Below are 25421 nucleotides of genomic sequence, written 5' to 3' on the forward strand. Positions count from 1 at the left end.
TAATACCGATTAGATGACATCCTAATTCTACTTTTTGTGGAGCTGCTGGACACATGCCCTATTCTAACATAAAACAAAATAAACTTTAAGACTTATACTTAATTTTTAGTTATTTAATTCCACTTAGCCATGAGCCTGGTTTCAGTAATTTTTCAGAAAAATTATTCTTCCTGAAGAAAAATGCTAAGCCCTTAAAATATTCCAAAAGATTATATAAAAGAATTAAATTTGGGTTAAAACTCCAGATTTATACTCTTATCCCTGAAGTCCTTTCTAGGCTGGTGCCTGTGGAACTTGGCAGCACTTGCCACCAAATACTCACTTAGAATCATCCATAGGTTCTTGGAAGCTGTGACCTGAAGCAAAACGATATATAATGAAACCAATTTTACCACAGGCTGATTGATAGAATAACAGTTAAGTTCCAATGGTATATTTCTAGCCACAAAAACATCACCCAACTGTGTGTGTGTGTGTGTGTGTGTGTGTGTGTGTGTGTGTGACGGATTTCACTCTGGTTCGTGTGTGTGGGTCGTATTTGAAAAAGCTATTTGGGGTTATTTAAAAAAAAAAAAAATTACAATTTGAGTTGTAACTTCCTCCAAAAAAAGATTTTGTGTTGCTTCTCGCTAGCATTCTGGGGAACTCCAGTACAGACTCACCATAATTAAGGTTCAAACAATCCAGGTCCTGTCAGGTTGGAACCTAGATTTTATGAGGGTGTATCACTTCCGCTTTACCCTCACGTGTCACTATTCTGGGTCTCGGAAACTATATGGGCATTTCTCAGATCCTTATCCTGACTAAATGGGATGGACCCAAGCACGACATGAGGCGTCCAAACTACAACTAGCTTTGGGATGATTTCTTCTCCATCAGGAAACACACACTCAGAACAACGGGGGCTTTAGTGCTGGGCATACCTAGCTGGGTCCTAGCACCACTCTGGCCCAGGAAGTCCTTATTTTATAGATAGCAGGTTCAATGCTTTTAAGACATTTATTTTTTTCTTTCTTTCTTCTTTTTTTTTTTTTTTTTTGAGACGGAGTCTCGCTCTGTCGCCCAGGCTGGAGTGCAGTGGCGCCATCTCGGCTCACTGCAAGCTCCGCCTCCCAGGTTTACGCCATTCTCCTGCCTCAGCCTCCCGAGTAGCTGGGACTACAGGCGCCCGCCACCTCGCCCGGCTAATTTTTTGTATTTTTAGTAGAGACGGGGTTTCACCGTGTTAGCCAGGATGGTCTCCATCTCCTGACCTCGTGATCCACCCGCCTTGGCCTCCCAAAGTGATGGGATTACAGGCGTGAGCCACCACACCTGGCCTCTTTCTTTTTGCTTTGTTTGTTGGCAAAAAACGAACAAACAAACAAAAACACTCTTATCCAGTGGGAAACGTGGTTGAAATTATCTAGCCTGCCACGACTGAAAATGCATGTTCCGGCCAGGCACGGTTGCTCACGCCTGTAATCCCAGCACTTTGGAAGGCCGCGGCAGGCGGATCACGAGGTCAGGAGATCGAGACCATCCTGTGAACAGTTAAACCCCATCTCTACTAAAAATACCAAAAAATTAGCCAGACGTGGTGGCGGGCGCCTGTAGTCCCAGCTACTTGGGAGGCTGAGGCAGGAGAATGGCGTGAACCTGGGAGGAGGAGCTTGCAGTGAGCTGAGATCGCACCACTACACTCCAGCCTGGGTGACAGAGCAAGACTGTCTCCAAAAAACAAAAAAAGAAAAAAAAAGAAAGAAAATGCATGTTCCTCCTACTCTCACCTTTTTCTTTCACTCCAAATTCAGTGGCGCCGGCCGGGCGCGGTGGCTCAAGCCTGTAATCCCAGCACTTTGGGAGGCCGAGACGGGCGGATCACAAGGTCAGGAGATCGAGACCATCCTGGCTAACACAGTGAAACCCCGTCTCTACTAAAAAATACAAAAAACTAGCCGGGCATGGTGGCGGGCGCCTGTAGTCCCAGCTACTCCGGAGGCTGAGGCAGGAGAATGGCGTGAACCCGGGAGGCGGAGCTTGCAGTGAGCTGAGATCCGGCCACTGCACTCCAGCCTGGGTGACAGAGCGAGACTCCGTCTCAAAAAAAAAAAAAAAAAAAAAACAAATTCAGTGGCGCCAGTCACCCTCTCTGACTCTGTGGGAACTCCTACAGTGTCTGTCCCGAAGGATACAGGGATTCCTGGGGAGTTTCGCATCCACGAGCTTGCCTCTCGCTTTACTGCCCGCCCAGCACACACCCTCGAAGGCTGCTGCCCATCCTCCTTTCCACGCGGCTTCCATGACAGACACAGCCCTCTCTCTTCATTCTCAGCACCTTCGTGTCTCCATGGCAGACTTTTTCTAAAGGCTTAGGGATGACAGAGAAGGGTCACAGTACTCCTCAAGATAGGAAGAAACTACTCAGAAGTGCTTCTAAGAGATTCTTTCACAACTCCTTACCACAAGAAAACAAGAGTGATGTGGCCCTCTTCCCATCTGCCCTCTCACCCCTCACCAGGCTTCCCTCCATCCCCAAGACCTCCCCCTCCTCCAGCTCTCTGCTGGCTCCTGATGAGCCCTTATCCTCACGCCACCACTACTGAAATTCCACTTGACTTTGCAGAGCAATTCAGCTCTTTTCTGAAGTATTCCCATCTGGGCAATGTCCGCAAAACCTCTCCATTCTCAACGAGTCCATGAAGATGTTTTCCTTCACCGAATTATCAAAATTTTCTGAAATAAATGCTGTCCTCCTAAAACGCAGAAATGAGGAGAGGCGTTTTGTTTTTGTTTATTTGTTTGTTTGTTTTTGAGATGGAGTCTCGCTCTGTGGCCCAGGCTGGAGTGCAGTGGTGCAATCTCAGCTCACTGCAAGCTCCGCCTCCCGGGTTCACGCCATTCTCCTGCCTCAGCCTCCGGAGTAGCTGGGACTACAGGCGCCCGCCACCTTGCCCAGCTAGTTTTTTGTATTTTTAGTAGAGACGGGGTTTCACTGTGTTAACCAGGATGGTCTCGATCTCCTGACCTCGTGATCCGCCCACCTCAGCCTCCCAAAGTGCTGAGATAACAGGCTTGAGCCACCATGCCTGGCCTGACAGGCTTGTCTTTTTTAAGCAATTTTTTCTTCCTAGAATATTCTCTGCCCTTAATAAAATCTTTACAATCCCTGCAAAACTTCCAGCCCACAAATCCTTCCTCTAGGAGGCAAGTGATGAAACTGGGGAGGGGAGCTTCACATGGTCAAGGCCTGCAGATGCTTCTCCCAAGCTTGCTCAGGGATGATGGCTCCCACCAGTCTGAGAGCTCCAACGCGAGAAATTCTATTTACTGCTTTAGCAGCCTGGGTATTCTTATTTTGAGGCCATGATAGAAATTCCTTAAGGTTTCATTAGAAGAACAGGAACAAGTTACACGGTTTAACCTCTTTACAGCAACACACATCTTTGTCTGTTGTGAAGCACCGAACCTTTAAACAAAAAATTGCCATATGAAAATGGCCTACTCAGAGGCTGTGCTGAAAATAAAAATATGATTTACTAAAAAGTACAGATTTGATTGGGGTTCCTTTGGTTATTGTTGCTGCTCTTTTAAACAATCATCCAGCAAATCCGCAATGTGCTTCTTTCTAAACCATAGCACCAGAGAAAATCAATTCAAGTATTTCCCAAACTGCAGCACTGGAACAAACGAGCACTAACCACAAGCTTCTAACCTCCAAGAAAACATGAAATATGCCTTCCAAGGGACACAAGCAGAAAAGGAAGAACCTGCTAAGAACGTGTAATTCACATCTACTGCAAATCATATTTCAAAGAGCTCAATGGGGCTGGGGAACACTTGTGAAAGTGCTGGCAGGGAAAAGAATCCAACCGTACCCAAACAAGACCTCAGGGTGAAGCGTGCGATGAGCACCCAGGAACGCACTGACGGAGGCAAAAACAGTATTTTTAACAGATGATAGACTGAAAAGCAGCTAAATGTAATACTGAAAGTATTATCAGAAGAGCTGCATACAACTTCCTGATATGGAAATTAGGTAGCAACCGTTAAGACACAGAGTTAAAAATCAGATTCAATCAAGGAACAAAATGGAGTTTGTGATTTGTAGGAGTCCACTTTAGAATATCACTCAGCAGTTTCCCAAACCAAGCGCCTTCCCCGTGAAGACTGCTGTTACGGCCTTCCGTGCTAAAGGCGCAGGGAGGGGAAACGGCGCGGTGACCTGCGACGCTGAGCGGGCAGGACCCTGCAAGGCACGTGGCCAGGGCTAAGTTTCCAACAAAGTGCAATTTCTCTCCACGTTGTGTGAAATAATTTGCCAAGCGCGCGTAGAACTCTTTGTGAAAGAGCATGTCTCTCTTCCATAGCTCGTCGCTGACCAGCTGGTATCACAAATACAGGCCTGGTTCTGCTTGGCATCACTTGCTTAATGCTCTGTTCATTAATTTAACAAACTATCGGGAGAATATGCCTGGAACGGGCAAGCATTATCTCTCAACTTCCATTTAATTAAACTCTGCTATTGTAATATGACAGTCAGCACATCGCAGGGGGAATTATTTTAAAGATGAAGGTAAAAAGTATTTCAAAGCCCCCACTTAAACATGAAAGCATCATCTGAAACTGCCTGAGCACACACTGTCATTTTTCTGTAATATTAAAGATGTTATTTCCAGACTCAGTAATTAGTTAGATTCCATGGAGGATTATTCTAGCATTCTTGATAGAAAAATGATGTACAGAGCCAGGGAACAGAGTACCAAAGGACCACCATAAACAACCAGCTGTCACCTAGATGGTGACAATCACCAAGCTTAATAAGGAGTGAGCGCTGCCTGCTTCGGGTGCACACTTACTACTCTCCTGCAAAGCGAATGTACCGAATTCTGATGATATCGCCTTAAGAAGAAGAAATAAGAGCAGCTCACGCGCCAGCAGCTGTCTCAGAAGGATGCCCATGAGGGATCCTGGGCAGGCCAGGATGCCACCGGCGGATGAGGACAGCACCCTGTCCCACCGAGGGCTGGGGGCCACCTCCCCCTTCCCACAGAGAGGGGCCGCACAGGAAGCTGGCTTACCGTCAATCCGGCTCACGAGTTCTTCTAACATTTTCACTTTCATTTGAATTCCAGGTTGGGCAAAGGTGTAGTTGTCCTAAGGAAAAAATAATAATGTGAATCATAGGCATATAAAATAAAACACACTTTCCAAAAGGGAAAAAGGCAGCTGGGATAAAGGGAACAGCTTGATAACAGGACAAATTCACAAGCAGATTTTATCTTGAGAAACAAATAAGCGGACGCACACTGCACAGCACAGCCCCGCGCGGTGCCACCGAGTGCTATTTTGAGAAGGGAAAGTCCAGTATTTCCCGACGTCAGGTGATGAGCACGCACATCTCAGGGAACACTGAATGGTACATTTCTATTTGTAAACGTGAGACACTTATATCTAAATTGAAAATCAGGCATCCAAGTGCATAACTCATTGACCAGAACAGTCTTTGGGAACTGACCACCTCGCTGGCCACCTGGACCCCGAGCACTCAGCCCTGCTGGAAGCCAATGGCAAATGTGCCCGGCACTGACAGCACCATCATCGTGGCCACAATCCAAGTGCTGATGACATGATGCTGAAAACAGTGGACATGTGGCTTTACTCTCGGAGACAGTTGGGTGAACTCAGGTTAAGTTCAGATACTAACAGAAGAAGGTTTGCATAGCATCAAAGGGAAGGGGGCCTGGGCAGTTTCAAGTCAAACAGCCCAGGAATGGGGCCCCAGCTCTAGGACTCAGGAGCTGTGTGACCCTGGCAAGTAACACAACCCCTCCGGGCTTCCGTTTCATTATCAATAACAGGAGAGTAATAACACGGCCTTCTAGGACTGTCTGAGGTCTCAAGGAAATAAGTAAGTAGAATGTGGAAGAGATTTCAAGACACAGCAGGTACCGGGCAGTGACAGGACTATTACTCCTGTGTCACCACCTAAGAGAGCACATACACAACACTGGGGGGTGCGGCCAGAGAAGACTGGTCACACTGCCTCATCCCACAGCAGGAACACAAAGAGGCAGCTCCCATCAACAAGAGAAGGGCATTCCCTATGCAGGCTGCCCTTTGGGCCTCAGCCAGTGCTCGGGGGCATTTTCAGAAGGAGAGTTTCAACCAGACTCGTGGTTAACAGACTTAATCTGTACCCAACAGCAGTGAATGTGGAAGGCAGAATAATAACCAGCCCCAAAGATGTCCAGGTTCCAATCGCTGGAACCTGTGGATGTGCTGCCTTACACGGCATGGGGAACCAGGGTTGCAGGTGGAACTAAGGTTGCTAATCCAAGAACCCGTGGAGAAAGGAGAATCAGAAGGCAGTGAAACGATGGGTGCTGTGCCTGGGGCTCCTGTGGGTTCCAGCCTAGGCTTCTAACTCTTTAGTGAGCACACAGGGCCTCTGGCCCGACCAGTACTGGGAGATGACTGCCTGTGGCAGCTCTGCCCTCAGGGAGTGACACTGGGGATGGCCCCAGGAGCCTCAGCTAGGGGAAGCCGGGCAGGTCACTGGCCTCAGTAAGGGCACAGGTAATGCAGTCTCGGTCCAAACAGGAGGTGTTGGGCACAGGCAACTGCGGCTCACCAAGCGGGTTCAGGCCACCATGCAGGTACTGGCTTGCAGCAGGCAGCGTCAGGGCAGCCTTTCCGACAGTGGGGGATGATCTGCTGCCTGTGCGCCCAAGAGGGCAGGGGTCTGCAGGCACCACCTGGCAGGACGGAGGTGCTAGCTTTGCGTGACAGGGGGGCAGGTCTACACGGGCAGCTGTCCACATGGCACCTGACATTCAGAGCCCAGAAGGAAAGTGGAGGGACTGATCTGGACTTGATACTGATACTCCTCTTCCGTAGGCTCAGGACTGGAAAACGGTTCGAGAACAACGTTCCTGGAGGTGGTCAACCAGGCAGGCCACCCTGTGCTGTGAGGGGACACAGCCCTGGAGTGCACAGAATCCGCACGTGGAAGAAGGGTGACGGGGCACACAGCAAGGGTGTCAGCCCTCGGGAGGCCCCAGTGACGTGGAAACAGCACTCACAGAACCCCCAGCTCCAGAACGCAGGAGGGGACCCCAGGTAAGACAAGCGTGGAGCTGAGCGACTGCTTTCGGGCCAGCAGCATTCCCAAGTCTGGAAAGTCGAATGTGAACACAGGCAGCCAGCACTCGCTACGTTTCTCTCTCTCTCTCTCACACACACACACACACAAGCGCACACACACACAAGCGCGCGCACACACACCCGCGCACACACCGAGAGCACACATGACATCTCCTAACAAGAACAGGCACGGCAGCCGCTGTGGCACAGAACACAGAAAATGCCTACAAGGCACTGAGGATTTTTCTGTCCCCAGAAATGGAAAATGAGCCGAGTCAGACCTGCCCGCTTGCTGAGGAATTTCTCCCTGGTGGATTTCAAGTGACAGGCTCTGGATTCCAAACTGTCACATCCTTGTGAGGCCAGAACCGCAAAAACTCCGTTTGCCGCCTTCACTTAGAATGACGCCAAGGCCCTCCGGGGACCCTGGGCGGCAGGAAGGACGGGCTCCGGAGAGCGGATCTCTGGAGTGACTTCTCTGGGGCCTGGGGATGATTCGTTTCCTAGATGTCGTGGGCCGATTCAGGGATAAGCTTGGAGGCCTCCTGAATTTGGCTGTCCAAAATACGGCATTTAATGGGCAGGACTTTTAGGCCCTGAAGGAGCGGCGATGGTGTCAGTGAGACCCAGGCACCTGTCCAGCTGAGACGGACCCGCAGCAGCAAGTGAAGGACAAATTGTGAGCTTTCATATATTTGAAATTTAACAGGAGTAAGAAATTTTGGCTCCAGACTTGAATTTCTTTGACTGTCATCATCCTTGGACCTGAACTTGCAGTGGTTACCCTTTAAGACTGAATTTCTCCCCAGAGACTGGATAACAGAAGCAGATTTATGTTAACATTTAGGACATACTGTGTGTTGCAAGTTTGCATCATGTCGTGGAGGAATCCCGACGAGCCCGGCCGAACAATACAGCCGCACAGAATTAAGGGTGAGAAGTAAACCACAGAGTGTGTGCCGCCTCCAGTACAGAAAGGCCTTAGGATTACTTAATTAATGTCCTATTCCGACAAATTCCGGAGCCATGGGAAGCACATTCTAACCACCCCACTGGTCTGTCCTGAGGGACTGTGATCTCTCCCACTCCAAGGGAGGCCACGCTCCTGGCCGTCCAGGGCCCTGATGGTTATGTGAATAACAGACAGACCTGGAGTCAGTCAGCGTCCAGGCGGAGGGAGCGCAGCTGCTGCCTCTCCTGTACTGGCTCTATTCCCAGAAATCCTCGCTCCACGGAGGCTAAAACGGGGAGAGGCGAAGGTGAGTTCAGTCCCTCGCACTTCTCAGAGGTTCCACAGCAGGCGGGCAGGGCCCGGCCCGCAGCACCGGCTCTGATGGGGTGGGCGAGCCTGATGGGTCCTGGGGTCGGTCAGCCAACTCAGTGGCTCTCCCACTGAGACAGGATCTCTGGCTCTCGCTGAGCAGAAATAAATGTTGTTCTTTGGCCTCCATCTGCCACAACTTTGCTTCATTTCTCAATTTGTTCAAAACCCAGGTAGGGAAGACAGGTTCTCAGAAATCCAAACAATAAAAAAGAATGGCACTGAGAGCCCATAAAGTAAAGGTCTGCATTTTGAAAGAGAAAGGGTTTGCATTTTGGAAGACCTGCAAAGACTGACAGCTATGGCCTTGGCATTCTGGCTTCAGACTAAGGGCAGAGAAGACCAGCCTTCAGAAGACTGCAGCACGGACGCCCGGCCCCACCTCCGGAGGGCGAGACACCAAGGCACAGGGGGGCGGGGGGAGGCGGTCTGGGCCCTCCTGGCTCCGGAGATGAGCCCAGGCTGCAGAAAGCCCCACTCAGTGGCCAGGAAGTCTCCGAGGGCACTCTAAGGAGGCAGACACCGTGGCCAAGGAACCCAGAGCCAGGCGGCTGAGGAAAAGAATGACTAAGACCACCCCATGGCCCTCGCAGCAGCCTGTCCCGGCTAGGCACTGACTGCCCAGACCCTCCCAGCAGCCTGCTGCCCGCAGGCTCCACCAAGGCCCCTAGGCAGATCACGGGCTCTGTCTGCTTAAGGCCCAGAAATCAGATTTGCCCTCAGGATACCCCAGCCCAGCACCCCGCCTCCCACACCTGGCACCCAGATCACCTGTGCTAGTGAACATGTACCTGGGCAGCAAAACAGGATCTTGTAAGCAAAAATACTCTACGCTTATAGAAATGTCATTAGTAATAATATTAACATTATTCCCTTCATAAAAAGTAAACATGCATATCCTTTCCAATTGAGATCTTGTGTCTTTGAAAAGGGATATAATTTACAAAACGTATGAGTCAGAAGGAAGAAAGGAAGGGCTGAAGACAATGGCCTTTTGTGAAATGTTTCACAGAAGGTCAAGTCTGTGAATATACATTTTTTAAAATACTCTCAGCTTGCCTTACACCTGTTGCCATTACAACATCACACTCCTCCCAATAACAAATAACACTTTCTGCGCTTTTCGGAAGAAAAGTAGAATAAAATTTTCTCAGGGAGCATTTTAGAGAAGAGTTGAAATACAAATTCCTATCAGCTCAGCTGGAAGTACCAGGAGGCAAACCTGCCAACTCACGGAGAAGTTAGACGCCTCCTGCCTCTCTGACAAGGGGCTCTTCCACCTGGACCAGGATCCAACTCCCCACAAAGTCCAGCCTCCTCTTTCCAGGCTAATCTCACTGTAACATAGTGTCTTCCCCACGCCGAAACCAAATGTGCCTTCCGCACACAGGCCTTCACCTGCCTCCGAAACAGCTCAGGAAGTCTCTTCTGCAAGCAACGGCCTGAGAGACTTCAGATTCCTTCAACTCTTAAAAGACTCCCTTCCGCGTCCTCTCAGGGGCCCCTGGCCACCAGCCCTGAACACAGAAGCTGGGCTCTGATCATGCAAGGACAGAGCTAGGACGCCTCCTGTCACAGCTGCACTCCACTGTCAGCCATTAATACATTAAAGCAGTTAATGAACCAGTCCAGCAGAAGGCAGAACCACATCAGATACTAGTTCTTTCATCTGTTCAACAAACACTGAAAGCCTCCTACGTGCCAGAAAATCACGTCCTGAGTATCGATGTGCGCGAAGGAATCAAACACGCAGGCCTGGGAATGCTATCCCCGGAGAGTCCTGCTTGCAAGGCCGGTCCCCGGCTGGTGCCTAGAATGTGGGTTTCGGGAGAGTTCCCACCATTCCCTGACTGATCTGGCTGACTCGGCGGGTCTACGCTGTGCAGTGTGGTTCACCCTGGGCACCTGCTCTCCTCCTGGGAGGCTGCATTTGGGCACATGCCAAGCAGAGAGTGTCCGCATGCCCAGTCCCCACTAGCATTCTCGGTGCTGAGTCTCTAATGTGCTTCCCCAGTAGGCACAATGTTTCGGACAGGTCGTCCCAGCCCCATGCTGGAGTGATCCAGTGTGTCCTGTGTGACTCCACCAGGAGAGGGCTTGGAAGCTCATCCCACTTCCTCTGGACTTTACCCCTTGATGGAGTCTCCTCTGCATCCTTGCCCTGTGAGGAATCACAGCCACGAGTGTGGCTCCGTGGGGTGGTCTTGGGGTCCCTTGACACAGATGGGGAAAAGTAGACAGGTAGACAGGGCCCTTCTGTTCACAGGGACGACAGTCTGGCAGCTGAGCCAACGTTCACCACATGCCAGGCAAGTGCACATTTACTGCTAACGAGGACCTGGGTGGCCACACCATCACAGCACAGAACCAGGCTGGGCCTGGAAAACCACTTGGAGGGTGTCAGCCCTGAGCAGAGATGAGAGAGAGAGTTCAGGCACCATGCAACAGAGCCCTGGCGGTCCGAGGAAGCACATCACATCCCAGAAATGAAATAGAGGCCAGGGCAGCTGGAGGGCAGTGAGGAAGCTGCGGCTAAGGTAGGAGGAGACCGTTCCGAGGCTGGAAGGCCATGAAGGCCATGTCCGAGGCAGCAGTGAGGCCCAGGCAATGCTCTGGTAATGCAGGTAATGAAATGCAAATGGGGGCCACCGCAGGTAAGAGATTTGCATCACAGAAAGACGATGTAGAAACAATGGAATGAGGCCAAAGAGGATGCAGGGGTATCATTCAGGAGGCAACTGCCGTAATCCAGGCAAAGTGACCACACGCGCTTCCCACGGAAGACAAAGTCAACCCCAACTGTCCACACTGCCTTCTGCTGAGCCGACTGATCAGCTCGTGCACCTGAACGTAGGACTTGCCATTTATTCCTATTAGCTCATTCATTTGATTGGTTCCCGGCTGGCAATGCCGGCAGCTGAACCCGTTCTGAATCTTGATTGTGCCTTCAATCACATTCGCTGTCCCTCCCAGCTGAGAGGCACTGGCTAAACAGATCCCCTTGACGACTTCCCTGCAGTCTCTGCAAAGAGGAGGGAAGGGCAGGGCCAATGACGGGGCTCTGCAGCAGCTCTCAGAAAGTGCCCTCAGAGCACAAAGGTGTCAAATTCGATGGAGCCTTGTTTAAGCCCCTGCTTTCCTACCTGCCAGGTTCATTTCTCTGATCTCCTGCGTTCCCATCTGTGAAATGGAGAGAGGAAGGGCTCCACTGCAAGGGTACAGGGGGTATTGAGTTACTGTGTCTAAAAGAACCTAAGACAACATCCATACAAAATGCAAACCCAACCTCCCCACAATTCTGCACCTTCCATGACATGTCGGCCACGAAACAGTGGTTTAAGGCTGAAGGCTCCCAACCCAGCCAGGCCAGAGGAACCAGTGCCTCTGCAAACCACCGGAAACGTGGCTGTCACTTGTCTTCAGATACAGACCAAGCAGCAGACTAAAGCGGCCGCACCACCAGGAGGCGGTCATCCACGGTCACTCCCAGATGCACACTGCGAGGAGCAGAGCCGTCAGGAACACCGGCGCAGGAGGGGGACAGCCAGTAAGCCAACAAGAAGAGAAGCAACCGTAGCGCAAGCAGTCAGGCTGGAAAGGCTCCAACTGCGGGATTTCAACCAAGTCACATTCTGGCAAAGGCGAAACTATGGAGACAGTAAAAAGCCCAGCGGTTGGGTGGAAGGGGATGAACAGGCAGGGAACGAGGGTGTTCAGGGCAGGGGATGACACTGTACGACACTTTCTTGGTGGACTCATGTCACTGCACACCTTTCAAAACCCACACCTTTCAAAACCTACAACACAAAAAGCCAACTCTGGTGTAAACTATGGACTTGAGCTGACAATAATGTATCGATATTGGCTTCTCAACTGTAACACATATGCCGCACTAAAGTCACTGAGGTGAGATGCTAATCGCAGGGAGGCTGGGGCTGAAGGAGGACGCTGAGGAGCGCATGGGGCCTCGCTAACCTCCTGCTCAATTTTTCTGCAAAGCTGACACTGCTCTAAAAAGCCAAACTCCGTTAATTTAAAAAAATAATTCATCCAAAGAAGGTAGGGAAAAAAGAACAAATAAGAAAAGATGAAACAAATAGAAAATAAATAGGAAAATGGCAACCTAAACTCCAACATATAAATAATTAGGTTGGACAGATCAGATGAATATATATGTGTGTATATATATATTTTATATATATATACACACATAATATATACACACACATATATATGGTCTAAGCACACACTAAAAAGTTAAGAAAGCAAACTCCAAGAATAAACTATCTACAAGAGTATATTTTAAATAAAACATATATTTCTTGACCAGGCATGGTGGCACATGCCTGTAATCCCAGCACTTTGGGAGGCCAATGTGGGCAGATCCGTTGAGCCCAGGAGTTCAAGACCAGCCTGGGAAACATGGCGAAGCCCCACCTCTACCCAAAAAATATAAAAATTAGCCAGGTTGGTGGCACCTATAGTTCCAGCTACTCAGGAGACTGAGGTGGGAGAATCACTTAAGCCTGGGAGACAGAGGTTGCAGTGAGCTAAGATCACACCATTGCACTTCAGCCCGGGCAACAGAGTGAAGCCCTGTCTCAAAAAAAAAAAAATATATATATATATATATATACACACACACATATATATATATACATATATATATACACACACACACACATATATATATTATATACACACACACATACACACACACACATATATAGTGACTGTTTCACATTTTGGCAATTCTCTTAATATTTCAAATTTTTTCATTATCATTACATCTTTTATGGGGATCTCTGATGAGTGATCTTCGCTGTTACTATCGTAATTGTTTTGAGGCACCACAAACCACGTCATGTAAGACAGCAAACTTAATCAATAAACGTTTTGTATGTGTTCCAACTGCCCCGCTGACCAGCAGTTCCCCATCTCTCTCTCTCTCCTCGGGCCTTCCTATTTTCTGAGACACAACAATATTGATATTAGGCCAAGTAAAAACCCTATAATGGGTTAAGTAAAGAAAGAGTTGGACGTTCTCTCACTTTAAATCAAAAGCCAGAAAGATTACGCTTGGTGAGGAAGGCATGCAAAAAGCTGAGACAAGCCAAAAGGTAAGCCTTTTTTTTTTTTTTTTTTTTTCTGCCAAGCAGCCAGGTTGTGAAATGCAAAGGAAAAGTTCTTGAAGGAAATTAAAAGTGCTACTCCAGTGAACACACGAATGTTAAGAAGGCAAAACCGGCTTCTTGCTGATGTGGACAAAGTTTCAGTGGTCTGGATAGAAGATCGAAACAGCTACAACATTCTCCTAAGCCAAAGCCTAGTCCAGAGCAAGACCCTAACTCTCTTGAATTCTATGGAGGCTGAGAGAAGTGAGGAAGTTACAGAAGAAAGGGTGGAAGCTAACAGAGGTCGGTTCATAAGGTTTAAGGAAAGAGGCCATCTCCATCGCATAAAAGTGCACGGTGAGGCAGCAGGTGCCAAGGGAGAAGCTGTAACACATTCTCCAGAAGATCTAGTCAAGATAATTGATGAAGGTGGCTACTCTAAACAACAGATTTCCCTGGAAGAAGACGCTATCTATGACTTTCATTGCTAGAGCAGAGGAGTCAGTGCCTCACTTGAAAGCTTCAAAGGACCAGCTGACTCTCTTGTTAGGGACTAAAGCAGCTGGTGACTTCAAGTTAAAGCCAATGCTCATTTACCATTCTGAAACTCTAGGGCCCTTAAGAAGCATGCTCTATAAATGGAACAGCAAAGCCTGGATGACAGCACATTTGTTTACAGCAGGGTTTACCAAGTATTTTAAGCCCACTGTTGAGACCTACTGGTCAGAAAGAAAGATTTTGTTCAAAATATTCCCGCTCATGGACAATGCACCTGGTCCCACAAGAGCTCTGATGGAGACGTGCAGGAAGATGAAAGTTGTGTTCGTGCCTGCTGATGCAATATTCATTCTGCAGACCATGGATCAAGGAGTACTTTCAACTTTCAAGTCATTATTTGAGAAATATACTTGATAAGGCTATAGCTGCCATAGACAGTGATTCCTCTGATGAACTGGGCAAAGTCCATTGAAAACCTTGTGGAAAGGACCTGCTTTTCTAGATGCCATTAAGAAATTTGTGATTCTTGGGAAGAGGTCAAAATACCAACATTAACAGGAAGTTTGAACTTGATTCTAACATTCGTGGATGACTTTGAGGGGTTCAATACTTCAGTGGAGGAAGTAACTACACACATGGTGGAAAGAGAAAGAGAACAGAATTAGAAACAGAGTCTGAAAATGTGCCTGAATTACTGCAATCTCACAGTAAAATTTGAATGGATGAGAACATGCTTCTTATGAATGATGGAAAAAAGTGGTGTTTTGTTTGTTTGTTTGTTTTCCAGAATGACTGGACTCCAAGATTGGACTTCCATTTCTTGAGATGGAAGCTATTCCTGATGAAGACGCTGTGAACACTGTTGAAATGACAACAAAGGATTTAGAACACTCCACAAGCCTAGCTGATAAAGCAGTGGCAGGGTTTGAGAGAACTGACTGGGGTTTTGAAACAAGTCCTACTGTGGATAAAATGCCATCAAACAGCTCGGCCAGCTACAGAGAACTCTTTCAGGAAAAGAAGGCTCCGTTGACATGGCAAACTTCAAATTGTTGTCTTAATTTAACAAATTGCCACAGCCACCCCAACTTCAGCAACCACCACCCTGATCAGTCTGCAGCTGTCAATACGAGAAAAGACCCCCCCACTGAGAAAAAGATTACAACTTGCTGAAGGCTCAGATGATCATTTGCATTTTTTAGCAATAAAGTAGTTTTGAATTCAGGTATGTAGGCTTTTTAGACACAATGCTACTGTATGTTAATAAATTAAAGTATAATATAACTTTTACATGCATTGAGAAAGCAAAACACTTGTGTGGCTAGTTTTATTATGATAGGTGCTTCATCGTGGGTGAACCCATTCATGTTTGGAATCAAACATGCATTATCTCCAAGGTATACCTACAAAAACCATTTGTCTTGCAAAGAAAGAAGAGTCTCTTTATGTGCTGATGACATCATTGTGTACAGAAAATCCTAAGGCATCTACTAACAAGCTCCTAGCAATAATAAGCAACTCTAGCAAGATTACTAGAAACAAGTAGGGTATTTTCCAAAAGTGGCCACATTGTCTCCCGTCCCACATGCTCTTTCAGGAGGGGACTATGCCACCTTGGCATCGAGAGATGGAGGCTAATTTCTCCCTCTTTGAATTAGAATAGGCTTGTGACTGCTTCCACCAAAAGCGTACAGGGGGCACGACTTCTGAGTACGGTGTGTGACTTCCGAGGCTCAGTCATGAAAAATGCAGCTTCCACCTTGTTTGCGGACAGAGTCTCACCGGGAGCCTTGAACCATCCAGCGACAGGTCTGACTATCCCAAGGCCACCATGCCATGAGGACAATCAGCGCGTGGAGAGGCCAGGAGTGGGCGATCCAACCCAAAGTCCTACCCTTAGAGTCACGCAGGCCCAGGGCGCCAGGCTCGTAAATGAACGGGAGTCTAGATGCTTCCAGCCCCCACCCGAGATTCCAGACAACATGGTGCACAAATGAGCCGTCCACACCAGGCCCTGACGGAGATCCTGACCCACAGAACCCGAGAGCGCAAAGGCACGGCTGCTTCCAGTCAGGGGGTTTGGGAGTCATCTGTTAGGCAGCAGCACCTGGGAAACTGTCCGTTTGCAAAAATCAGCTGTATTTGTATACACCCCTAGTATATCAATCCCAAACTGATTTACTACAAATCAATAGTAAAAAATCCAAAAATAAAAAATACCAACAAAGCTATACCATTTGAAGTAACAACAGAAAAAAACAAAATATTCAGAAATAAATTTAACAAAGTATGAGCAATACCCTACACCAAAAACTGCAAGATATTTGTGAGGATAAATTAAAGAATACCTAAATAAATTAAGAGATATACTATGCTCACAGATAAGAAGACTCGATATTTGTTAACATTGTCAATATGAGGGAAACTGACATACAAATTCTACATATTCTCATTCAAAATCTCAATAGACTTTTTTTTGGTAGGAAATGGCAAATAACAAACTTTATATAAAAATGCCAAGGACCGGCCGGGCGCGGTGGCTGAAGCCTGTAATCCCAGCACTTTGGGAGGCCAAGACGGGTGGATCACGAGGTCAGGAGATAGAGACCATCCTGGCTAACACGGTGAAACCCCGTCTCTACTAAAAAACACAAAAAACTAGCCGAGCGAGGGGGCGGGCGCCTGTAGTCCCAGCTACTCGGGAGGCTGAGGCGGGAGAACGGCGTAAACCCGGGAGGCGGAGCTTGCAGTGAGCTGAGATCGCACCACTGCACTCCAGCCTGGGCGACAGAGCAAGACTCCGTCTCAAAAAAAAAAAACAAAAACAAACAAACAAAAAAATGCCAAGGACCAAAATTACTTAAGAATTTTTAAAAAGAACAAAGAGGATGGTCTTACCCAACACCATGAAAATCTGCGGTAATGAAGACAGTGTGAACCGGATTAAGATCCATTCGTAGGTCAATGGGACAAAACAGGGTGTCCAGAAACAGACACACACCTATACAATCATCTAATTTTCAGCAAAAGTGAAATAGGACAAAACTGTTTTCAACAAATGGCATTGTGTTCACCAGGATATTTGTAGAGGAAAAAAAATGAACCCTGACATCTTCCTTACACCATATACAGAAATTAAGTCAAGCTAGGTTGTAGACCTAAAACTAAAAACTAAAATTATCGGTCATAACATGGGTATAAATCTTGGCATTGTGGAGGTAGGCGGGACGCAGAAAACTATTACGACAAAAGAAAAAAAAATGATAAATTGATTTTATCAAAGTTGAAACTGTTGGCTCATAGAAGACGTCATTAACGAAATGAACTGACAAGTCACAGGACTCAAAAGCATGCTCAAAAGATCTATCTTGACAAAGGACTGCTATTGGAATTGGAATAACTGAAGACCCTGCGGGGGATGCAGTGTTGGAGAAATCGCATTCTGACGGGGTACGGCCAGAATTTAACAGGCGTCTAGAAGAAGATGTGGACATGAATGTTCCCAGAAATGTTATTCACAAGAGCCCAAGACCAGAAACAGCCTCGGCTGCCACCAACAGGAGGACGGATAAACTGTGATGGACTCACGTGGTGGAATACTACTTAGTAATCAAAAGGAATCTACTATTCATTCAGGCAACCCCATGGATTCTTATGGTTTTCAATGCTATTGTAAATTGAATTTTTTAATTTTCATTTTTAAACTGCTTGCTGCTCAATGATTCATTCTTAATGAACCTTCTGTCACAGCCCAGTAACTAACACATTCTTATCTGTTTAATAAACCTTTCTAAAATCTTGGCAGGAGTCCTCAATTTTATTGACTGGGACTCTGAAATCACCTACCTAAGATTCTTCCCCACAGGGGCACAGTTGAGCTGGCATCTGGGGCAGGTGTGGATTTGACACATCTAAACGGACTCGGCGCTCCATGCATTCATTCTCCTACCCCAGGCCTCCACCAAGCGCTCCAATGCCCTGTCCAGGTGAAGACTCTGCTTCTTGACGTACACAACAAATGCCAAATCAGAGCTCAGTTGGAGTGCACTTTCTCTCTGCCACCTTCCTGGGCATCAGACCAGTCCTTCCTTTGTTACTCTCTTTCAGATAATGACATCCCCCAGGCTTAGTCCATTCCAAGTTCCAGCTGCCTGAGCTCATGGCAGAGGCTCCTGAGCAGTCCTCAACTGCCTTTGGCCGGCCCCATCTGTGAACAAGCACTGTAAGGGGCCGCACGTCTCCCCAGCTTGGTGTGCAGGATAGGGCTTCCCCCAGCTACCCTGTCACCTCCCTGGTGTTAACATCAGTGGTGAACTCACACCAGCCCTACCTGAAGGGCAATACCTGCTGGCAGGCAGAGTCCACTCCAGCCCGAGTCACGGGCCTGGCTGTTTCCTGACCTTTCTCTAAATGAGTCACAATGCCACTGCGTTTCTGGCCTTTTCTCTGACAAGTTCCAAGACAATTTAGTCACTTTCCCCAATATTCCTATCACTTCCATGCCAGCGACCAGTTCTTAGAATTCAATAATTCTTCCCCAAGGAAAGGAAATGTAAATGACTAATTATAAAAGGCAACGGTTCTTTTCTACTCAAAGAAGCCGTCCTGTTAAGTAATGAATCTAAGAGTAATAGTATGACTTCGGGGTAGGCAAATATGGAAGCTGTAATTCAAGAAGTCACAGCGAACCGACAACCTTGGGGCGAGTGCTGTTAGTGAAATGAAAAGACTGGCACAAGTGCAAGAATAATCCCCTAAAAGCCTGAGAGGGCCTCATCCAGCCTGAACTTTATTTATATATATATGTGTGTGTGTGTGTGTATATATATATATGTGTGTGTGTGTGTATATATATATGTGTGTGTGTGTATATATATATATATATAGAATTTTTTTTGAGATGGAGTCTGGCTCTGTCACCCCAGCTGGAGGGCAGTGGCTCAATCTCGGCTCACTGCAACCTCTGTCTCCTGGGTTCAAGCAATTCTCCTGCCTCGGCCTCCTGAGTAGTTGGGATTACAGGTGCGTGCCACCACGCCTGGCTAATGTCTATATTTTTTAAAGAGACAGGGTTTTACCATGTTGGCCAGGCTGGTCTCAAACTCCTGGCCTCAAATGATCCACCCGCCTCGACCTCCCAAAGTGCTGAGATTACAGGCGAGAGCCACCGTGCCCAGCCCAGAACTTCTCACTGGATACCCAGTTTAAACTCCCAGGGAGAGGGAGGGGCTGAAACAGCACTAGTTCAGCAGCTTCCACTGCCCAGAAAGCGCACACTCAAAGCCAGTTATCTTCAGGCCCCGAAGCCAACATGCTGTGTTAAAGCAAATCCTTCTTAAAGAAGGGTTCCATCAGTTGGAATCGGCCCAGGTGTATTTCTGTGATCTACACTAAAAATTATCCCCAAAACATAGCTACTAATACCAAATAGCATTAAAAGGACATCCATGAAACCACTGAAAGAAACAGCCCACCAAATTATTTTTTTTAATTAAGTGACTGGAACCCTCACAATGTACTTGGTAGAGAAAAAGAAAACAAACAAAAAAACCTGGTCCTCTCATTCTGGCACCAGCTACTCTGTCAGCTGGTTGGGGAACCACAAAGGACCCTCCCTCCAACCTCACACCCCAGGTCACTACAGAAAAGCCAGAGCCCCGGAAACCCACACACGGTCAACCTGTGCACACCCACCCACCTCACATCACCCAGAGAACGGCACACACACAGAGTGAAACTCAGGCAAATGGGCAGAAAGCCCAGCTGGGAAAGAACGTGAAAAATAAAGACAAGAATGGAAAGAAATTATTTCTCCAAATTAAACTTATCTGAATTTTTTTTTTTTGGAGACGAGTCTCGCTCTGTCGCCCAGGCTAGAGTGCAGTGGCCGGATCTCAGCTCACTGCAAGCTCCGCCTCCCGGGTTCACGTCATTCTCCTGCCTCAGCCTCCCGAGTAGCTGGGACTACAGGCGCCCGCCACCTCGCCTGGCTACTTTTTTGTATTTTTTTTTTAGTAAAGACGGGGTTTCACCGTGTTAGCCAGGATGGTCTCGATCTCCTGAGCTCGTGATCCGCCCGTCTCGGCCTCCCAAAGTGCTGGGATTACAGGCTTGAGCCACCGCGCCCGGCCTTATCTGAATTTTTTTAAAGTACTTACAATCAAAGCTACCACACAACTGAGGAAGACAGCACAGAAATTCTGTCCTCAACATTGAGGATTAGTCCCCATGAGGCTTAAATGGGAGGTTCAAGGTCATCACTGCCGCCCTGAGTAGTACCCCACTTTGAGGGCAACCCACCCCTGCCCTACCTCACATCCATTTGCCCACAAGCCAGCCTGGGCACCCTCCTGCACTGTGGAAACTTGACCAGATGGTCTGCCGTGCCAGATCCAAGACACCTACTGTACCACAAAATACAGGACTTTTCTCACAACCTCATTCACTCTCAAGATGAAACCGTCCAACTGGAGTCAGTAACAAGGTCACACAGGTGGAAAATGTTGAGCCCAGATCCAGTGACTGCAAGTGCAGCATTCCTATGCAATGCTTCTTACTGTGGTGCCACAAAGGTTCTTCCCAGGCGGAACTGTCCATGCAGCGGCATCTCCCGGTGGTGGTAACCACTGAAAAGCTCCCCAGACATTCCTAATGAGGCAGTAGGGCACCCCACCGTTGCCACCACTCCACATCGGGCACTTGCTCCGCATGGCCAACAAGGTCTACAGCTGGCCTTGGTGTTCTTGCACCTGCCCGCCAATGTGTCCCGCCACCACCTAGTTTAGGCTCCTGTTTGGGTCGTAGGTGAAACTCCCCTCCTTCATCCAAATACAGCCCACATCCCACTGCAAGCGTAGACGTCCCTCAGGGCAGTGCAAATGACCTCGATTCGCTGTTCACCTGACCAGGAGGTCAGCAGTGGGTTTCCAGGTATTACTTGCTGGACAGAGCATCTCCCCTAAGACCAGCACATCTGGAAATGTAGCTGCTTTGCCTTTTCCCCCAACACCAAATGCCCCTGAGTAAAAAGACTGTCTCTTGGCTGGGCGTAGTGGCTCACGTCTGTAATCCCAGCACTTTGGGAGGTCGAGGAAGGTGGATCACGAGGTCAAGAGATCAAGACCATCCTGGCCAACATGGTGAAACCACGTCTCTACTAAAAATATAAAAATTAGCTGGGCATGGTGGCGTGTGCCTGTAGTCCCAGCTACCCGACAGGCTGAGGCAGGAGAACTGCTTGAACCCGGGAGGCAGAGGTTGCAGTGAGCCAAGATCATGCCACTGCACTCCAGCCTGGCGACAGAGCAGGACTCTATCTCAAATAAAAGAAAAGGACTGTCTCTTAGACACCTAGCAGGAAGGGCATCGATCCACCAGAGATGAGTGATGAGGCCCGAGTATCTGGGCCCTCAGGACCCTGGGAGGACCACAAGGACACTTTCCAGAGCTGTCAAACATCAACCCACCTTCCCAGCCTCAAGCTCCAGCCCACACTCCTACTCCCTAAGCACTCTGAGTGATCCCACACCATGGAGTCTCAATTTAGTCTAGAACGCTCTTCTAAATCTGCTAATCCCCCACCCAGACCTTGGTCTACCTGGCTCCTGGTAACTGGCATTGCTGTTCTTGCAGATTTTCTGTGCAGGCTGGAAAAGAATGAATATTCTCTGTGTGCTGGATATGGGGGTCTAGATATGTCCATTTGGCCAAACTGTGCAGTGCGCGTCCTCCCAGATCTTGCTAATTCTTACCTGCTCAATCTACTGTATTAGTCCGTTTTCATACTGCTATAAAGAACTGCCTGAGACTGGGCAACTCATAAAGAAAAGAGGTTTAATTGACTCACAGTTCAGCATGGCTGGAGAGGCCTCAGGAAACGTAGAATCATGGTAGAAGACAGAGAGGAAGAGGCACCTTCTTTGTAGGGCAGCAGGAAGGAGAAGTACCGAGCAAAGTGGGGGAAGAACCCCTTATAAAACCTCAGATCTCATGAGAACTCACTCACTATCGGGAGAACACCATGGGGGAGACCACCCCATGATCCAATCAGCTCCGCCTGGTCTCTCCCTTGACACGTGGGGGATTACGGGGATTACAATTCAAGGTGAGATTTGGGTGGCGGCACAAAGCCTAACCATATCACCTACGAATCACTGAGAGACAGGAAGGCTGGTGCTGGACTGTGTGGGTCTAAATCCCAATGCTGCAACTAACTAGCCACAAAATGGGAAGTGCCTTATGGGTTGTTGTGAGGGAAAATGAACTAATATTACAACGAAGCACTCAGGACAGTGTCTGGCATTGACAACCACCACCCCTCTCCCATCATACTTATGTACATGTGCAGAAATATGGGGTCAAGGTCATGCATTCAAGATTAACTCTTCCCTGGTAAACGTATCCACTGACAGTGATACTCTTTGTCTCTAGGAATGTTTTTTGCCTTAAAAATCTATCTCATTTAATACCTCCATGGCTATTACACAGCTACATATGGGCTACAGAGCTACACAACTATTACTTTGGTTAATATTCTTCTGTTGCATATCCTTTCTACTTGTCTTCTTGTGGTTTAGGTGTCTTGCAAGCAGCAAATAGCTGGATTCTGTTTTTAAATCTAATCTGACTGGACAGCTATTTTTCTTCAGAACATGAGACACCTTATTCTCCTTTTTTCTGGCCTTTCTTCTTTCCTATGAGACTTTCTCTTCTCTTTCTTATTCAGTGGCTTCACTCTCATGTCTCTATAGGTAATTTCTTTCAACTCATCTTTCCGGAGATTTGTTTATTAGTAACAACATCTCATCAATGCTGAAAAAATCCCAGCCATAGCTTTACAAATATTGACTTTCCTCCAGTACATTTTCTCTTTCTAGTTCTATTTTTTAAATTCTTTCACGTCTTAATATTACTGCTGTATTTTCAGTCTCTCTCTGTGTTGCCCAGGCGGTAATTTTCTCAGCACTACATTCAGTTCTAACTAACTCTCTCTTCTCTTTTGTCTAAGGAGTTTTAAATTTCAGTGACTCTGATTTTGACTGCTAGAAGTTCTCTTTGGTTCCTTTTAAAATCTGTGACTTCTGGCCAGGCACAGTGGCTCAAACCTGTAATCCCAGCACTTTGGGAGGCTGAGGCAGGCAAATCACAAGGTCAAGGGATTGAGACCATCCTGGCCAACACGGTGAAACCCCGTCTCTACTAAAAATACAAAAATCAGCCAGGCGTGGTGGTGCGCGCCTGTAGTCCCAGCTACTCAGGAGGCTGAGGCAGGAGAATCGCTTGAACCTGGCAGGTGGAGGTTGCAGTGAGCCGAGATCGCGGCACTGCACTCCAGCCTGGGCAACAGCGGGACTCCATCTCAAAAAAAAAAAAAATCTGTGAGTTCTTTCTTCAGAGTCTTTATTTTAAAACTGTTTCTTTCTCCTTAATGTTTCAAAGTCACACATTGTCTGGTTCCTTTCAAATCGCTGTTCTAGTGTCTCAGGTCTCTGGGTACAAATCCTCCTAATGAGAGTAATCGCTAACATTTATTCCCGGCGCACTCCTTCTCCGCTTCGTTTGTACTTCGTCTGCTGTGAGGTCATCTGCAGACGCCTCTTCCCATGGGAACGCCACAGGCCTGTGGCAGGAGATCATCCCTCCAGGGCAGAAGTTCTCAGAGGGTAGCCAGCCAACTGCTGGGGGTCACCAGACCTTTCAAGGGGTCTGTTACATTGAAACTGCTGTCATAGTAACACCAAGGCATGATTCACCTTCCTCACGGTGCTGACATTTGTGCTGGTAGTACACAGGCAGCGGTGGGTAAAACTGCGGGCATGCTGGCAGCAGGCAGGGCAGTGCCCTCACCACACTCACCGTCACTGTGTTCCCAATAGCACATGTTCACGGTGTGAAAACGAAAGGCTGTTTCGCTTAAGGATGCCCTGGATGCAGCGGGAAAGGTCGCTCATCTTACTGTTAATACTGTGTTCAGCCTCAGCCCTGAACAACAGGCGGGAAGAACACGGAAAGCCCGAGGGGCAAATCCAGAAACAGAGGCTTCAAGGAGAACACTTGGTGCGCGGGCTTCAGTTGTGAGCTGAACCGAACACTTTCTTCAAGAAACATCATGTTTACATGAAAGGAGGACTAGCAGACAAACCAGTTATTCAAACGTGGGTCTCTGGAAGGTATTTTCTCAAAAATGAATGAAGTCGGCCCGTCACTTCAAAAGAAACAAGGAACTGTGTTTGTTGCCAATGATAATATCTGAGGTTTTAAATTAAAATCTGAATTTTGGAAGACTTTTGGCCGCCACCCTGGGCCTGACAGCTGTTTCTTATGAGATGGTGGGTCTAAATCCCACTGATAATGCTAACAAATTTGATCATACGACGAAAGGTATCAACATTTAAAAGATCTGCACATCTCAGTCAGCCAATATTTTCCAAATCATCAATGAATGATGCTACAGAGCCAATATATGGGTAAAAGATCCTATCGAAGTCTAACACAGGCCATCAACTTTAATGTAACTGAGTATAAAACATTCACTGATCAGGTTTCAGATTTCATATCGCAATTAACCTTTTTAAAGAAACTACCATTTGTTGAATAATAGTATAGTATTAATGAAAAAAGAATCCAAAATTACCTGAAAAGGCTATTAAAACATTTCCTGGCCACGCGTGGTGGCTCACACCTGTAATCCCAACACTTTGGGAGGCTGAGGCAGGCGGATCACTCGAGGTCAGGAGTTTGAGACCAGTCTGGCCAACATGGTGAAACCCTGTCTCTAACAAAAATACAAAAATTACCCGGGTGTGGTGGTGTGTGCCTGTAATTCCAGTTACTCAGGAGGCTGAGGCAGGAGAATGGCTTGAACCTGCGAGGCAGAGGTTACAGTGAGCTGAGACTGCACCACTGCCCTCAAGCCTGGGTGACAAAGCGAGACTTCATCTCAAAAAAAAAAAAAAAAAAAAAACACTTCCTTTTCCAACTACGTATCTAGATAATGCTGGATTTTTTTCACATTCTTCAGCCAAAACAAAAACTACCACAACAAACTGAATGTAGAAGTAGATATGAGAATTCTTCTATGAAGTTACACATTAAGGAGATTTGCAAAAATGTAAAACAATGCCTTTCTTCTCACTAAACATTTTTATTTTGAAAAATGCAATTTACCATAAAAATATTACTTATAATAATACGTGATGGGTTTTTCATCGTTGTTTTTAAATAAATTACTAAGTATTTTTAATTTTCTCTATTTGAATTTCTAAGATGGCAGTTATCAAGAGAATTAACCCCACACAAACAAAAGCTCTTCGAACTCTTAATAATGTTTGGAATGCAGAGTCCAAGGCACCTGACAGGCCTGG

General features: G+C 47.4%; 1 protein-coding gene across 2 annotated transcripts in view; it reads right to left on the reverse strand.

The window, feature by feature from the left end:
- Positions 1-25421, reverse strand: part of TBC1D22A (TBC1 domain family member 22A) — a 428246-nt gene that overhangs the window by 172743 nt on the left and 230082 nt on the right. For both annotated transcript variants that reach the window (XM_007976122.3, XM_073006581.1), the window contains exon 10: positions 5061-5136. In XM_007976122.3, coding sequence (XP_007974313.1) covers positions 5061-5136 — 76 coding nt within the window. The remainder of the gene's footprint in view (positions 1-5060; positions 5137-25421) is intronic.

Source organism: Chlorocebus sabaeus, chromosome 19 (genome assembly GCF_047675955.1).
Source record: "Chlorocebus sabaeus isolate Y175 chromosome 19, mChlSab1.0.hap1, whole genome shotgun sequence".
NCBI classification, from domain to species: Eukaryota; Metazoa; Chordata; class Mammalia; order Primates; family Cercopithecidae; genus Chlorocebus; species Chlorocebus sabaeus.